This window comes from Lissotriton helveticus, chromosome 1_2, assembly GCF_964261635.1.
Source record: "Lissotriton helveticus chromosome 1_2, aLisHel1.1, whole genome shotgun sequence".
Taxonomy (NCBI): Eukaryota; Metazoa; Chordata; class Amphibia; order Caudata; family Salamandridae; genus Lissotriton; species Lissotriton helveticus.
Window position 1 is genome coordinate 162,090,464 of NC_136058.1, and position 18,560 is coordinate 162,109,023.

Here is an 18,560-nt window from a genome sequence, read left to right on the forward strand (position 1 = left end):
GTGACAGGTTGCCTACAAGCACGCTTAGAGGGTTCGGCCTTTATATCTGCTGTGAACATCTGGTCTGGCAGAGGCTCATCGTGAACTGACCGCTGACAACACTTCTGTGTCAAGCACAAAAAGACACCTGTCTGTGCTTCAGTTAACATTTTCAGAGCTCTGGGTGTTATACTCATCAGTTCACGGAGGGATTGTGTGTCTCCATACGAGTTTGCTGTATTTCTTATCTATAAGTTCTTTGTGGTAACCTGGCACTAGTATCATGTCTCTTCTTTCTAGTGGAACGAATAATAGTATTACACTGTTCGCAGTCTCGACCCCTTGATTCTAGTGGGTTGCCCAGCCCTGTTCAGCTTGCTGTGCAAGTTGTAGTCTGAGTTAGGCTCCCAGAAGATATAGAGAGAAATTTAAAGAATTGAGTTGTGACAAAAGGGAAGAGAAAGTGTGGGTACTTGTCATCTGCTAGGAGTGACTGTACGGTAAAATAGGTGAAGAGTTCATTAACAGTAGGTGTCGGTGAAGCACATGGACTCACATGAGTTTCAGTTATGGAAATAGTAGCAAAAAAATCAGGGTGCAATACTCAGGCTCACACAATCATTGTTTGAAAATGAAGCACAAGTCGATGCAAAAGTGCAGCAATGCAGGGTGTAGCTCACATACTCACATGGATATTGCACACAGAAGAAGCAGTAGAAAATACAGGGTGGAGGCTTGCAGAAGATCAGACGATCATGATTCACAGGAGTTCTCACACAGGCACAAAAAGTGAAGCATGACAACTTTGGGGGCCACTCAAAAGAAAGAAAGCAGAATGGGATATGCACCAAGAGTCTTAATGTTGACCTCAGTCATTGGCTGAACTGAACAGGTCCTCAACAAGCAGGTTAGTCAAACTTGTGGGTCCTACAGTGCCAGCAGTATCTTCCTCAGTCTTGGGGAGCCACAGTCAAGAGATTGTCTGGATCCTGCCTAGACTATGGGAATGCCACCTTCACTGGTACTACTAAATCTCACCTAGCTCCCCTCAAAACTACTCTCAACGCAGCAGCTAGAATGGTCACTGGAATCAGGAAATACGACCACATTTCACCAGCACTCAGAGAACTGAAATGGCTCCCAGTCGAATTGCGTCCCAGTTTCAGAACTGCCTGCCTCACACACAAAGCCCTGCACACAGGAAAACCTGAGTATTTGGCTGCTAAGCTCAAGAGGGCTGGTCAGAAAAGGTATCTCAGGAGCTCTAGCACCCTACTACTCACCCCAATGAAAACACGCAAACAAAAAACTGCTGCACGGTCCTTCGCCGGAAACGCGCCCAAAATTTGGAACGCTATCCCAGTCGATATCAGGATTATCTCATGTCTCTCCCAGACATTGCTGCTATAAGACTTACCTCCTCCCTGTTATTGGATCCCTTCCTGCGCACCCCCTTGCCTTAGGGTTTCAACCCCAAGTTAACGTGCTCTCTATGAGGTTATCTCAGGACTCACAGACTACCTCAATGCTGCTCAGCACACTAGGACTTCTGAACCTATATGTAGAATACTGCTTTATTGTATCCACCCCAAAACAACATGCACTCTATGAGTTATCTCAGGACTCACATACTACCTCAATGCAGCTCAGCTCACGAGGACTTTCCAAACCTATATGTAGAATAGGGCTTTATTGTATGAATCTTACTCAAAAACTGCTGTGAAGCGCTCCGATACCCTCGGGTCAGGCTAGCGCTATAAAAAACTCCTTAACAAACAAACAACAAATAACAACAACCTTTCCGTTAAAGGGGAACACCTGGTGAGCTGCAAAGGCCAGCTCATAACCATTTGTGCGGACGGTAGCTAGTCCAGCTGACCAGTCATATGTACAGTAAGTCCCAAAATCTTTTTACTGGGGGAGAGAACCAATGACCCTATGCATAGGCTTTCTTTTCAGTATGCCGCAGCTTCATGGCAACAATGTTTCAGGTGAAACAGTCACTCTGACTTTATGTTCTACAATCAGACAGTTCTTCTACTGCAACATGAGGGCAGGATGCGGGGGTTAATTGCGTATCCCCACTTCAAAGTAAATGGGTGAGGTCTTTGCCTTGCTTTATGGCCATTCCTTTGTATGGGTGTCTGTAGTAATGTAATGGGTTTATGACTTTGCCCATGAGGGGCATCTCGGCTAAACCATGAAAATATAAGCATTTGCAATGCAATCGGTCTTGCCTTTGGGACCTTATATGTATTTAGCTATGCAGCACATTAGCCTGGGTGCTGAAACATCTCCTGTTTTTTAAAATTGAGGGAAAGTAAGCACCAAACTGCGTGACGCCCCAGGTATGGGAACACATGGAAAGAAACATTTCCTTTCAGCTGGAAATGGTATAGTCCAAAGTTCTGTTTTAAATATAAAAGCAGGGCCTGGTGGTCATATCACTGAAAATACAAGATTTGAAAAAAATATTATTGTCTAAGGGTGCTCGTGGAAGACAATTTCTATGGACTGGAATCTATTTATTTATTTATTTATTTATTTATGCATTTTTTTTAAAGCGCTGCAATTACCCTTGGGTGTCTCGGCGCTGAGGGCTAAGAGCTGCCACCAGTAGTTGGATCTCTAAATAACAGTTAGAAGATTAGTGATTAATCGTAACGTTGAGAGAACAGCCATGTCTTTAGCTGTTTTCTGAAAATGATCAGGGATGGGCTGGATTTTATATTCAAAGGAAGGGAGTTCCATAGCTTTGCAGCTGCTATGGTGAAACATCTATCTCCCCAGTTAACCCTCCTTGTTCTGGGTATCTGAAGCAGATGAGCCGTGTTGGAGCGAAGCGTTCTGGGGGTAGCCAGAGGCTTAAGGGAACTTCTAAGGAATTTAGGTCCCATGTTGTTTATTGCCTTATAGACAATACAGAGGGCTTTAAACTTCGTGCGACTTCTGACTGGAAGCCAGTGCAATTGGTCCAAGTAACCCGAGACAGAGCTAGATTTTGGAATGCCCAGTAGAACTCTGGCAGAGGCATTTTGTACCATTTGTAATTTGGAGATGACCTTTTTTTGTGCATTGAGGAAAAGGGCGTTGCAGTAGTCAGTGCGTGAAAACACCAGTGTAGATATAAGTGTTTTTCCTGCAGTCATGGGAAGATATGGGAGCAGTTTCTTTATTTTCCTTAAGATGTTAAATGATGATGATACTACCGCGTTCACGTGATGATGAAAAAGGAGTTTATCATCAAATATTACTCCCAGGTTTCTGACTTTACTGACAGGTTGAGGTGGAGTTCCCATTTCCTCCGGCCACCATAAGGGGGACCACAGAGGCTGAATACTTCCAAAAAGCATGACCTCCGTCTTAGATGAATTAAGTTTTAAGCAGTTGGAAGCCATCCAACTGCTGATAGCCCTCATGCCGTCCTTGAAGTTTGCTGCAACCTCGAGTCCATTTCTATGTATAGATAGTACCAACTGGGTATCGTCGGCATATGTTGTTAGGTTGATGTTATAAGCTTTAATTACCCTCGCTAAGTCCGAAACATAGATATTAAAAAGGGTCGGACTTAGCGAGGAACCCTGAGGGACTCCACAAGGAAGGCTGAAAGTAGGAGAAGTGAAAGTGCCTAACTTAACTGCCTGTTTGCGGTCGGCCAGAAAAGATGAAATAAGGTCTCTGGCCTTGTGTTTAATACCGATGGCCTCGACACGGCCGATCAGAGTAGAATGATCGACCGTGTCGAAAGCCGCCGACAAGTCCAACAGAATCAGGACAGCCTGTCCGCCATTATCCATCGTGGTCCTTATTTCATCTGCCGCCTTGATCAAGGCAGTTTCTGTCCCGTGACCTTGTCGGAAACCGAACTGAGTATCATCTAAGAGGTCATTGTTTTGAATGTAGTCAGACAGTTGTTTATTCATGACAGATTCAAAGATCTTAGCTGGGAACGGTAGGGATGCAATAGGACGATAGCTGGAAGGTAATGAAGGATCAAGAGACGGTTTTTTGAGATGAGGTCTGATTACCGTATTTTTCCAAATAGTGGGGTAAGAACCTGTTGAAAACATAATGTTACAGATGTGTGTCAGAGGTAAAGTGATGATTTCTGAAATAGTGTTGAGTAAGGAGGGGTGACAGGGGTCCAGTGGGGAACCAGATTTGATTGACAGAATTAATTTGTGGATGTGTTGTGAATGTATCCTAGTGAATTCCGTGAGAGCAGTAGAGACCGAGTTTGTCTGAGTATTTGGAGAATCCGTATTGTTGGAATTTGGGGTGAAATCCTTAAATATAGATGTGACCTTATCAGAAAAGAAGTCAGCCAAATTGTTACAAAGTGTTTGGGATGTTTCAGAAGGAGGGTTGGGTGGTTCGGCAAGGTGGTTTACGACTTCAAACAATTTCTTCATGCTGCATTTAGCTTGATCTATTTGGGTGGTGTAATAGATGTTTTTTTCTGTTGCTATGCTCTGCTTGTAGTTATGAAGTGCAGCTTTGTATGTTGTTTTATCTGAAGAATTGTAGTGTTTGCGCCAGTGGCGCTCAAGGTTGCGACAATGTTGTCGTAGAAGTCTGAGATTTTCAGTAAACCATGGGGCTGAAGGGGTCTTCCTGTTGAGTTTGGAAGTTCTGGATGAAGCAAGTATGGAAAATGCCCCTTCCAGAATGGAGGTGTATCTAGTGGCTGCATTATTGGGGTCGGTTTCGTTATCTATATCCATGAAGGCATCAGTGAGAATCTGAGTGAGTTGGTTGTAATCTAAATTTTTCCAGTCTCTAGTGGTTCGGTAGGAGTTCTGAGAGGTATTTTTAGAAGCTATCGTTTTAGTTTTGATGTCAAATAGAATGGCAAAGTGATCTGACCATGTTAGAGGAAAATTTTTGTTCTTGATGATATAAGGATTGTTGGTAAAAATACCATCAAGCGTATGTCCTGCCTTATGAGTAGGAGCGGTTATCAGTTGTTCAAGATCTACAGAGAGCAGATCATTAATAAGCTGGTCGGTGTCTTTGTCAGTTTGGGATTCGAGATGAAAATTAAAATCTCCCAAGAAAGTGAAATGTTTGTGGTCCACGGCTAACTCACTCAATTGATGGAGTTGTGAGAGAAAAGTCGTACGAGAGCCAGGAGGTCGATACAAAAGGGTGCCTGTGAATGTTTGGTTGGTGGTAAGAGTAACCGTAAAGGCAAGTGCCTCACAGCTCCTGTGTTTTAAGTCAATGGCTTTGACGCGGAGGCTGTTGCGGTATATTATTGCAATCCCTCCGCCTTTATGTGCAGAGATGCGGTCCTGCCTGTGGACACAATAGTTTTCTGGCATGGCAGCTTTAAAATCTGGTCCTGATGCATCGTCTCCCCAAGTTTCAGTAAGGAATAGGAGATCGATGGCATAGGTATTAAGCAGCTCTAATATTTCAATTTTATGACATGGAAGCGAGCGAGCGTTAAGTAGTGCTGCATGTATCAATTTCTGGGGTGTAGGTGTTGCCAGATTATTATTTGTGCAAAGAGTGCAGAGAAATGGCCCTCCAATAGGATCGGATAGTTGGCATATGGGGGGGGTCGTGTGTCTTATATAGGGTTTTGTTTAGGTTGTGAAGTTCGTTTGCTGTATAGACTAACCTTTTTGTCGCCAAAGGTGTAGGGGGGGTGGCCCTGGGCTCGGTCCAGGCTCGGACGGGCACAGACGGGCTTGGCTTAGGCGCGGCTTCGGCGCGCGCCCGGCGCGCTCGCTGCGCCAGCCCGCTGCGCCGTCTGGATATGACACACATTATATAGGAAAGTGAGGAGGGTGGGAGTCCTGCGCGACTAGAGCGCTGACCCCGCTACCCCCAAGATGGCGCCCACCGCCGCCAGACGCTGAGCAGCTAGTCGAAAACGGAGGTAGGAAAGATAAGATCAAGCGTGTCAAAGGGTGTTAGAGTGCCTGTTATAATTCCCAGTTAAATCTCTAGTTAAGAACCCCCCAGATACAAAATTTCAAACGATGTCCAAGTTTCACAGAACACAATAAAAACGCTGTTAAAATAAGTGCAGTCTCAGATCTGAATTATTGGTAACAAGCAATTAGCTCGCAGCCCCTGTTGCGATCAACGGGGAGAGCTACTAAGGCAATGCACCCGCCGATAAGCCTACCTTAAGTATACTGGGAGGGCGGGAGTCCTGCGCGACTAGAGCGCTGACCCCGCTACCCCCAAGATGGCGCCCACCGCCGCCAGACGCTGAGCAGCTAGTCGAAAACGGAGGTAGGAAAGATAAGATCAAGCGTGTCAAAGGGTGTTAGAGTGCCTGTTATAATTCCCAGTTAAATCTCTAGTTAAGAACCCCCCAGATACAAAATTTCAAACGATGTCCAAGTTTCACAGAACACAATAAAAACGCTGTTAAAATAAGTGCAGTCTCAGATCTGAATTATTGGTAACAAGCAATTAGCTCGCAGCCCCTGTTGCGATCAACGGGGAGAGCTACTAATCTAGACAATGCTAAAGTGATTCTGGTATTTTACTGACCTCTGCTGGTCGTTTTCTATCAAGATAGTTAAATAGAGGCAGTTGAACAGAAAAAAAAGTTCCTAAGCAGAAGCAGACAAGTCTTAGGGCTGATCTCCAGGGCCCACAAAGTACATACACATATAAGTAAATACTAAAGTATATATACTAAACTATATACAAAAGGCCTTGAATGCTCGACCTAAACAAGCATTTGCAATGCAATAGGATTTGAATTTACGTGCGACCTATTGCATTTGAAATGGGAGTGCGGGCAGGCCAATAAGTCTCAGACTGTTGACACGGGAACAAAATAGTGTTGAAAGTAAAGGGGCCAGTAGCCATGGGCGGATACAAATGATGACATGGCAATCAGGAAGAGGGACTAACAAGGCTAAAACCAATGGGAAGGCAGCATTTAGGACCTAAGCCAATAAAAAAAGATGGGCGGAACTTACACAGAGCTTCCACGCAATACTCAATACTGCATGCCTTGCAAAGAAAGCAGCGCATGCGCTGCAATGCTGGACCTAAAAACGGTTTCCTATAGAGAAAAGACATCTTAAAAAATTAAGCTTGCGTAAATGTACACATGCTGCATTTGCAGATGTGTTTATGCATAGGGGGCTATTGAAAAGCTGAGACTTGTGTAGCTTCCCAGTAGGACTAGATTTTTGTGAATTTTAGATTTTAAAAAGGTATCGTTGCTCCAAGAAGAAAGGTAAATCTACCCAGGTACATTTTCAACTTTTTGAGAATCTGGCCCACTGAATACTTATTGCAAGTTTGTGGCATTTAAGTTAAATGCCTCTAATTCACCCCTGTAAGCAGCTACTGGCACAACCCCCCCCCCCCCTGTCATCATTGTTTGTGTGTCAGAAAACGTATTTAAAAGGTGCAAACTTGAATTTTAAATGACTGAAATGAATTTACACACTCAGTTTGGAATTTGCGAACATGACCAACCAATTCACTAAAGAATAGAAATTTGCCTAGCCTACGAGAAGATAAGTTTCAATTCTATTAAGGACGCGGAGGCGAGGATTATGCTAATTCTCTCTTCGCTTTTTTATTCACAAATTTTCACAGCAGCTCATTAAACTTTTTCATAACCAAACTACATTTCCCATAAGCAGGGAAAAGAGAAAAAACATTAACAGTCTCCATATAGTTCTTTCACGCTGTCAAAATCCCTCATTGTTATAAAACAAGGGGTAACCCAATTGTAGTCAAAGGACCTGGGTATCAAGTATTATAGTCAACAGTTGGTCCTAGACATTGATTCAACATACACAATGTAATGATATAGTTCAATTAGTCACTTTAGTCATCATTAGATTAAATCCACTATGGTTAATATAGAACAGAACATGACAAATACAGTAGCCCAAAATATCAATTGATACAAGAAAAAATACACATAAAACCAAGCAAATATGTCTCACCAGAGTCCGAGAGACTTACTCATTTAATATATATTTTTTTGAAAATAGCAAATATAAAATACAAATATTTACAAATGGGGTTCACTGTCAATTGGTGTGCACAGAAAAGAGTGAAAGTAAGTGCTCGTGTAGGTGACCAAGATGGTCGGTGAAGAAAAATAGATTTTTTATTTTAAATAATAAAGACAAGTGAGCCTGCCCTAAATCGATAGCTCGCAAAAAATGTAATTCTTTCTTGCTGGCACGTGGTTAGATAGTCCTCCTTATGCCGCAAGTCCTCTGCTTGGATAGAGTTTGATGGATCTCGTGACGAATTTTCGCCACTTTCCTGGAAGGCAGACTGAGCGTGGCCAAAACCAAGTCTATCACGAAACCCAGGAAAGACGCCCTCTGAGTCGGAGACAAGAGAGACTTCTGCTCATTGATAACGAACCCCATCGACTGAAGCAAGGACACCGCCATCCGCAGATGCACCGGCAACTGTACCGGACACTGGGCCATAATGAGGATGTCGTCCAGGTACACTATGAGGCAGACTCCCCGGGCTCTCAAGAACTCGATGACCGGTTTGAGAACCTTGGTGAAACACCAAGGGGCGGAGGAAAGGCCGAACAGAAGACAACAAAACTCGTACGCTTGACCCTTCCAAAGAAACTGGAGGAACCTCCTGTGCGGGGGAAAGATCGGTACCACCAAGTACGCGTCCAACCGCACCATCCAATCGAGTGGCTGGAGAACATCCCGGAGTAGATGAATACCTTCCATCTTGAAGTGCCTGTACACCAGCCACTCGTTGAACTCCCTCAAATTAATGACCGGTCTCCGACCGCCGTCCGTCTTGTCCACTAAAAAGATGTTGCTGATAAATCCTGCAGGATGAATCTCTGTCCGGCACACTGCTCCCTTCCGGAGCAAGCTTGCCACCTCTTCTTCCACCAAAACCGCGTCTGCCGCGCCAAACACTATCAGCCGAGGCCGAAGATATTGCCGGGGAGTCCCAAAGAACTCTATTTGGAAACCCCTTACCGTCTGAAGCACCCAAGCGTCTCCGGTAAGAGTTTCCCAAGCAGGCAAAAACAGTGCCAACCTGCCACCCACGCGCAACTGCGCCACTGGCAAGACACTTACCGTTGGCACCTCCATCTTGACCCCTTTAGTTTACTCGGTCCCGGAAGCATTGCCCTCTTGTGGGGTAGAAGTTGGTAAACCGCTGGTCCGTCTGAAACTGGCCACAGCCGGAGCCTTGCCCCCTTCCCTGGGGCTGTTGGTGCTGACCTCGGCCGGACAACCCGAGGGCTGAAGACCCTCTTGATGTTTGCCTGCACTTTGTCCAGGGAGGTGAATGTGGCAACAAATTTACCCAGCTCCTTAATAAAAGGTTCGCTGAATAAACCTCCCTGCGCCGACGCTCCTGCCTCCAAACAGGCCAAGTCGCCCAACTTAGGATCCACCTTTATCAACAATGACCTACGCCTTTCTGTCGACAAAGCGCAGTTTGCATTTCCTATAAAACAGATGGCACATTGCGCCCAAGCAGAGAGCACCGCAGGATCAATAAGAGAACCCGAGCTACGGGCCTCTTCGGCAATGTCCAAGATCTTTGTCATTGGACCTACAGCATCTAGCAACTTGTCCTGGCATGCCCGCCAGGACCTATTTATCCCTTTCTTAGGGTCCTTGATAAATTTCGCCAGGGACGTGTCCATCTTGCTCTCTATTTTCGGCGTTAGGGACACCTTACCGACCAGGGTGAGACGTGGGCATTCAGCCCACAATCTACTCCGTGCTTCGTTTTCAAGGGGCTTTCTAAGGCGAGACGCCACGTACAACGCCGCCTTCTCAGCGGGGACCCATTCCGCCGACATAGGATGAACTAGGTCATCTGGGTACAGCATGTCCGAAATACCTGTCACCGGGGGGTCGGAAGATCCCGAAGGTCTCCAAGACCGTGAAGAGGCCGCCTCATCCTCGGAGTCATCCGGAGTACCCCCGTGCTGGGAAGGAGAGGCTGGTGGGGGAACCTCCGACTGAGGGGTAGGCTGAGGCACCACAATAGGGGCAGTATGCTCAAGAAAAGCCTGTTTCAGGCATTCGAATGCGTCCGAATCAACCCCCTCCGTGCACTTCTTCTTGGGAGGGGGGGAGCCTCACCGTCCCCCTGACCTGATCCTCCTGCCCCTTCGGGGCGGCCCGTTACCTTGGGAGAGGCGACCTTGGCACACAATTGTTCTATTTTGTCCGCCAGGCGCTGTTCCATAGGAGTCATAAGCTCCGTGACCGCTCTATAGATGGAATCGTCGACTTTGTTATAGAAGTCGTCATCCCACTGCAGGTAAGCAAGGGAGTCCTCCTCCTCATAATAGCCCTGCTCCTCTGAATTGTCCATGTCAAAACAGTTAGCCCACACGCTATCAACAAATGAGCCTAAGCGCTATAAACCAAACTGGGTAACCCCAGCACAAGCCTGCACCAGGCGAACAATTTTACACTGAGGGTCTCCCAGATGACTAACTGCCACAGGTAGGATTTTGGCGGGGCTACCAACCCCTGGGACACCAACACTCCCAAACTTTCACAGGGACTCAGATTGCCTGCTCCCGGTGTCCTCATGGCTGCACCCTAGCAAGCCCACACAACCGGTACCTACCCGAATTACCGGGCTTGAGGAGAGCCAAGCCCCCAAGGTGCAGAGCACCACTACCGACCCGCGTTGCGCGGGCGATTAAAAAAAATGAGGGAAATGTGTTTAATACAGACCTAGACTATGTGCTGGGCGATTGCAGGCAGAGCAAGTCGGGCGCGGACCTGATCGGTGACCGGAGCGCGTTAACTTTGAGTGACAGAAAATGCGCTCCGGTGCACCCGTCGCGTCGCCCCCCCCCGCCCTCCAGCGGGCGAAGGACCGCACCGCGGCCCCAACGTGGAAACAGAACCGCGTAAGGAGCGCACTAGCGTTCCCACGGTTCAAAAAGGGAATCTGTAAAGCAAAATTTAAACCAAACAGAATCCCCCGAAACTTCCAGAAATACACACAGTGCACAATAGGGAGAGACAGAAGAAAAATCACTTATCTCGAGCCGCAGCAGCGAAGAAAGAGGAGGGACAGGAAATGACAACACAATTTATTGCCTGAGGGATACTGACAGCATGAAAGGACTATATAGAGACTGTTAATGTTTTTTCTCTTTTCCTTGCTTATGGGAAATGTAGTTTGGTTACAAAAAAGTTTAATGAGCTGCTGTGAAAATTTGTGAATAAAAAAGCGAAGAGAGAATGAGCATAATCCTCGCCTCCGGTCCTGACATAGAATTGTAAAGTTAGTCCCATCCTTTACTACTACAGTTGAAGTAAATTTGATTCTATTGCAGTCTTACATAAATTCCAGAACACACACATGTGAAGCTCGTCATCTGTGGAAAGAAAAAAGATGGCGGAAGTAACAGACAAAGAGGAAAGAAGGCAAAGATGAGTATAAGAGAAATGGAACACAACTGGGACACCTTTGCACACGTACTTGGAACTCTTTCAATTACTTATGCAAATTATATAATGAGATTTTGGGGTGGTCTCTCCGAGCAGGCAGGTGTCTTAAACATGACAAAGCTACAGCCAGGGGAAGGGAACCCCCGTGAATGAGCTGCTCTATAACCTATATAGAAGTTGGTGACCGTCCTCATCTGCCAATGCTTGGAGATCACGTATATCACCAGTGAGTTGCCCACCAGCATGATGAGCGCAAAGAAGAGTGGGACGAGCCAGGCGTCCACCAGCAGCAGGGGGCTCTGCGCCGCTGCTGCTGCCGGGGAGGGGCAATGTACACCGCCCCCTATCAGACTGATCCACTGACTGCTTCAACCAAGCTTTCGAGGCACTGAAGTCTGGGCTGTAGGACTCGAGTACATGAAGATGTGACGACGAGTTCCAGGGAGTGGGTGGCACGGTACCCCCAGTTGCATCTATTATCATCCCCGGGACCTAAAGGGTCCGACCAAAGGCTGACGTGGCGCCTCTCGGGCGCGCAAAAGCTACGCAGACGCAGCAAACAAGTGGCTTATGACGCCCCTCATCTTCATTTCAGGAGCAATCCGTGTCCCATACCTTTAAAGTTTGTCATGCACACCACTTTTCTCAACAAGCACCGGTTGCTAGTCTCTCTGCTTTACATCCATTGCTGCCGCAGCCATGGAAGGATACAAATGACGACATGGCCGTCAGGAGGAGAGACTAATAAGGCTAAAACCAATGGGAAAGCAGCACTTAGGACCTAAGCCAATAAAAAAAGATGGGCAGAGAGTGGGCGAAGCTTACACGGAGCCTCCACACCATTCTCAATACTGCATGCTTCGCAAAGTGAGCAGCGCATGCGCTGCAACGCTAGGTTCGACCTACAAATAAATGGGCTAGACAGGCAAGGGATGGCTGATATGGGCAACCAGTTGGTTGAGGAGTGCATCATGTGCAGGGAACGTAAAAAAGACTTAAAACGGGTGTACAAGCTGTGTCAGGGCAGGTCATTGATCTGGGATAGCCTTGGAGTACAGTTTACATAAACTTTATTGGTCCTGTACAGGGTGTACGCGGAGATATCAAAAATGTGTTGTCATAGTAGATGTCCATTTCAGATGCCTCAGTATGAGATTTATGATGGAGGCGACAGCTAGATGCACCATTGAGGTAATGGATAAGGTGTTTTTGAGGAGGGTTTTCCACAGTTGCGTATCACAGATAATGGGATGAATTGAAGTCATATGTAGAGAATAGTGGCATAAAACACCACTGCCAAGCACTTTACAATACCCAGGCAAACAGTATGGTGGAGAGGGCTAATCACTTGGTCAAAGGTGCAATCCTCATGGCGATTTAGGCAGGCAGGGATGTGGAAAATACACTCAATAGCATGGCGTGTACTCATCCCATGACGGAAAATAGCGTGACTAAGGTTTTTCTGTTGGAGTATAAGGGGAAGGAAACCTAACACCAAATTGACTCCAGTGTGGTTGTGGAAGTGTGAGAATCAAGTGAAGAGGAGAGTTCTGAAGAGTGAGGTGTGTGACATTATTCAAGTAGGTGACTGGGTTAAGCATTGTGGTAGAGTGTGTGGGGGTGATGGAGCTTGGGTAGAAACAAAATGTTGTATACCCCTTGCGAAATCCCTCTCCCATAACAGTAACATGAACTAATTGAGTGGTTTGAAATACTAATCAACCTAGAGTAAATTTGCACCTACACAAGTACACGTGGGAAACTAATTTTGCTTATGTTGCAAACGTAATTAACTAATAACGTGATTTCGTCGAGTCCTAAACTAACACGCAGCTTTAAATTAATTCAAAAGCAGAATGAATGTGCTTTTGTTTGTTGATTTGTGGCAGAAACAGGAAGATGGGTAAGAAGATCACACATAATTGTGCTTTTATTTGCTAGGTAACAACTAATAGGGATACCTTGGTAATGGGGGAGGTAAACATAATGGGTTTTAATTCAATATTTAATAGCTATCTGTGTTTGTTTCTATGATAGTTCCTGTATGGGCCTCTGCGGCCAGTAGAAAAATGGACGTTTGCATGAAATCGAGTTTGAGGCGTATTACGCATGCGCAGAGCTGTAAATGAAAACTGCCGACGAAGCTTGCAAAGCCTCTAGCTGAATGAGATGGGTCAAGGACAAACTGCCCTGGAACCCTGAATGACTGCCAACAAAATGGAAGTCCGTAGTGAGATCGTGAGAAAGACGACCAAAATTACCAATTGAGGACACGAGTGACATGAACATTTATAAAAAACAATGACCATATTGAAAATTGCTGAAGTCGCGGAAGCTGAGATGAGGTCATGCTCATCCACCCCTTGAAAGGACCAATCAGAGACATTAGCGACCCCAAATGTTTCAGAAATTTAGATAGTTTAGTTAGTAAAAAGGGTATAAAAGAAGGCGTTCCGATGAGGTAAAAAAACTTTCTTTCCTGATGTATCCTGACATGCTGCCGGAATGCTGATTGATTCCTGATGCGTAAGAACTTAGTCGTTTTTCTTGAGATTTTAAACTTAGCCTGAATGGGAACAGAATCTTTAGGTGAGGTTAATAGTTAAGGAAATAGAATGATGAAGTTGGGAACTATTATGTCTTCTTTCTTAAATAACAGTGTCCTTTGAATCTAAATAAATGTCCATTTCTGAGCTTACATTTATTAAATTAAATGTTTGAGAGTTACGATTAATAAACCTGAATTCAGTATACTTTAATTTTAGATTAATAAAATAAGTCCTGACAAAGAATCTTTGCTAAATAAAAATTAGATAAATGAGAATTAAGCTGGTCTTGTTCATCCTTAGCCTAATTTTTACTAGCATGATCTATCGAAACTAATGGTGGTGTGTGAATAAACTAAGTTAATACTAGAACCATGGTGAAAGAATTTAAACTGCAGATGTATATTTTGTAAATAGTTTAGCTGAATTTAGACACTCCGCTATGATCCAGCCGCTCTACTTTGAATCACACCAATCCATGAAGTAGAGAGAAAGTGCATAAAAGTGAAATCAGTGTTATGGGCCCCACTGACGAGTAAATGTGACTTCAGGGAAAGGTGATGAGGATTTTAGAAATTATTTCCAGAGAGGCGCTGCATCAGGGCTTTATCAAAGTTTTGGGGCCCCTACATGATGAAAGAGGAGCACAAAAAGTACATTGTTCTTAGCAATGGCAACACATGGAATCAATGCAAAGCGGCATTGTATTAAAAAGGGGGTGATGTGAAGGACAAAGGTAGGTACAATGATGAAAATGTAAATGGCTTTATGTTGATGATTGACAATGGGTTGACTGGTAGCTTGAATGTGTGTTTGAGGAGCGGTGTTAACAGGGCAAAGGAAGACATGAGTATTGAGGAAATCGGCAGGAGTGTTCTCCAAGAGGAGAGAGGAGCAGCAGGTTTTCAAAGATCTTAGCGTTGAGTAATTATGTACAGGGGCCTTGATGGAATGTATTCTATCTTATATTATTACGTTTTTACTTTTTGCATTGTTCATCTATTGTATTTTTTGATGTACTCGATTTATGTTAATTACCCATTAGTTGTTTTATATAGTTTTCCTTATTTTTATTTTGTTTATGTATTAAAGGAGGAGATGTGTAGTAATGTAATGGGTTGGTGGTTGGAATGTGGAACTTTGTTTATGTTTTATTGTTGCTTGGAAAGCGAGGGTTTCACTTGAGGCAGTTACTCTGTGGCTGCCTTGGGAGAATCACACTGCTTTCAGGCTGTGGCAAATAGACCTGTGTTTAGTTTTATTCTGTGTCTTCCTCACAACAGTGTTCCTCTGGCTAGGCCACAGTCGGAACTACTGGAGCTAGCTTAGTCCATAACTAGTTAGCAACACAAGGCCTTTCTAACTACTTCCCCCAACATAATGATTCAAACCAGACAATTGTAACTGGCTTCATGAAGAATTTAGAGGTGAGTGTGAACTAAAAAGCAGAAAATGGGGGGAGAGAAACAGTAGCTCTGATCAATACAATGGAGTTTAACCTGCAGCTTAATACCTTGTTTCAATCATTGGAGTACCCCAAAATTGCTACCCCAACTAACATGTAAGCAAGCATACTTACTATATAAAAGTTTACCAGGAAGGGCAGTAAGCACTCTTCCCATTATGGTTCAGAAAAAAACAACTAAAACCCACTGTTATAATCAACTGCCACTAACCATTACTAATGTCCTTGACCTGATCATGGGGGCGGGGAGGGATGGCCCACGTATCAAAATGAGGACCACTTGTTGATGAACAATATGCCAAAATCATGTACACCACTTACTAGAGGACTTGTACCAGGGGTCTCCTGCTCTAGAACAAATACCAGGCCTGCTCAACCATAAATTGAGGTGAGGAATAGGTTGTTGAATGGACACAGCAACTTTCAATCCTATAGCCTGCATTTTGAATGCATTAACTGGAAGTTTTTCCTCAATGTTTACAAGCTTACCAAATTGCTCTTGGAAAGGCATAATGTAAAAACCAACTTATGTTCAAGCTGGAAACCCCACAATCTACGAAGATGTCCACTGCAGATTTTTTTATCATCATGTTTTTTTTTTTTTATTTAAACAATCCAGGTTTGATACCTGGTTTTGGAAAAAAACATTTTAAAGAGAATTAAGATGAAAGGGCGAATTCAAGAAATGTTTCATGGCCTGTGGGCCAGGGGCTTTCTGAAGGATGAAAGAGTTAAATCTCTTTGCATGTATGTGAACACATACATGCAAAAATTGTGCTCAAGGTGCAAAACCTGTGATCAATACTGCAAGAGTACTGTTATTGGTGCAAATTCAAAATATTTCCATAGAAAAAATCAGTGTTACCAGCCAATAATCCAGCCCTTGACAATTTAACAGGTATGGAATAATTGAAAGGTTTGCTCACATACTGCTGGTCAATTGGAGTTCTATAGTCTAGTCCACCACTTCAGACTAGATACACAGTACAGTACACTACACTACACTTTCTTTACAGGTCACAATGACATTCAGACATTGGATAACATTAAAAAAAAAAAAGAGTATCCCAGCAAATCTCCAGCACCATTTCTCTCTCCAATGTAATTCTGGGCAATTTTCTTAATCTCCATGTGCCTCAAAAAACATAAATATAACTGTGACCTTGTGTTTAGGATCAAAAACGTTAAACAAAGTATCTGTTGGACTACCCAGTGCAGCAACCAGCCTACTGAAAACCGTAACCTGCTTATCTTGCCCTCACCTCTTCCTCCATTACAATGCGGAACACTGCATCCATAACACAATACCCGGACCTTGGTGGTCATCCTGCACGATATGGAAACACTTTCCACGTAAGATAAAAAACACCTTTCCAACCACACACCCTACAAGGCGTAGCTGGTCCAAGTATGCAAACGCTTCAGTGCCTTATATACGGGCAGTTAGCGCTATACAGTACAATAGATAACATATACATAAACATATACCTAGTATTGTATGAAGCGTTTGAACGGATGCTCGGTGGCACTGCGGCATAACCAACATTTTCAGCAAAAGGAACAGGAGATGGTTATAATTAAATAGGGGATACCTGGTCCTGGTGCCCGTTCTCTTCTATTCTAGCCAATTGCTCTGGGAGCTGGTAAGACATCGGTTCCACAATACCAACAACTGTCCAATCGTGTCTGATCTTTACACTTTAGAAAACTTGGAGAATAACAACTGCGTGCATGTCAGGATTATGTGCGGCTGGAGAATCAGCACATTTGAAGCATGTGATCAGCAAGTACTTGGGTGGGGTGGATATTTTAGAGAACGACAGCAAACCTTCGATCCCTCTTCCACCTACCAACAAGGATAAAATTAACCTGGGTCACTAAAATACTAAACTGGAGACTTACTTATAAAGTACCCATTAATATCTACTCGACATAATCTTTACCCGTGGACTGAGACTTGTACAGCAAGTTATACTTGAAGGAGCATACTGGTTTGCACTAAATCTTTCCCATTTTCACCTTTCACCTACATGTCTCTGCACTGCCCTCTACATGAAGTTGATCTGCGCGCTTAGCGAACATACAAAACAGATTAATATAGGATTTGTGGCGTCACTTTATTAAGTAAAAATGGATATGATTAACGAGTTACTAAAGCACAGCTGAACTGCTCACGATCGGCATGTTAATAAATAAAAGCACTACCACAATCGCATTTTCCTGTTTTTAGGAATACACCCCAGCTAAATGTTCTTACCTTGGCAGGCTGTTCTGGTAGTGCATAGTAGGTACAATACTTCTACACAGGTATTCCGGGTCTGCCCGGCTGCAGTACCACTTACGCTGGCACAGAGCAGGGGCAGCAGGTGCCACAGGCAGAAGCAGCGATGCACTTCTGTTCAACTGGGAAGCAATCAATACCTTAGCCATAACTGCGGAAAAGAGTTACCCCAAAAATACTAGAGAATAGAGATGCACACGCACAGACCCTTGTACAGTCCAATGGGTGAGAGGTTTTAGCTCTTCAACACATTGACCCTGCTTCCTCCTTTCAACACTCAGCTACTATTGAAATGGAGAAAGGACCAACTCTCGTTAGGAGGAAACGCAGAAATAATCCGCCGAAGGTACCCCTGGGGTGCGATAAGATATACTTTTCTAGCAATTGATCCGTGCTGCCTGATATGACCCATTCGGTATGAATCTCTCTCTCGCACACACACCCGCTCACTCACGCTTTAAACACCAAAGAAGGACTACTGTCATCAAGGACGACTTCTAACTTGCTCCATTGCTTTCGCTAATCTAACGGCCATCTTTAACTGCTCATATTTATTCGGGGATAAGTAAATGAGGGTTTCAAAACCCACCTACTCAATGAGCCTTAGTAGCAGAACGTCATTCCTAACAACATTATTTCATATTACTAAAATAATGTAAATGTAATATTAATATATTATTTGTATTCATTAATTAAAAAAAGGCAGTTCATGTATTTTAAAACTCTTCAAAACTATTTAATTTTCTCGTTCTATAATATTTCGTCTTATTATTATTATTATTATGATTATTACTACTACTACTAATAATAGTAGTCAGTTAATAAAAATCACTACAAAGAATATATATATATATATATATATATTCACT

At 44.1% G+C, this 18,560-nt stretch overlaps 1 protein-coding gene across 1 annotated transcript in view; it reads right to left on the reverse strand.

Moving 5' to 3' along the window:
- Positions 1-18,168, reverse strand: part of CPT2 (carnitine palmitoyltransferase 2) — a 102,870-nt gene extending 84,702 nt beyond the window's left edge. The window contains exon 1 of the mRNA XM_078670510.1: positions 17,668-18,168. Within this exon, the coding sequence (XP_078526636.1) occupies positions 17,668-17,840 (173 nt within the window). The 5' untranslated portion in view covers positions 17,841-18,168. The remainder of the gene's footprint in view (positions 1-17,667) is intronic.
- Between the last annotated feature and the right edge of the window lie 392 nt (positions 18,169-18,560).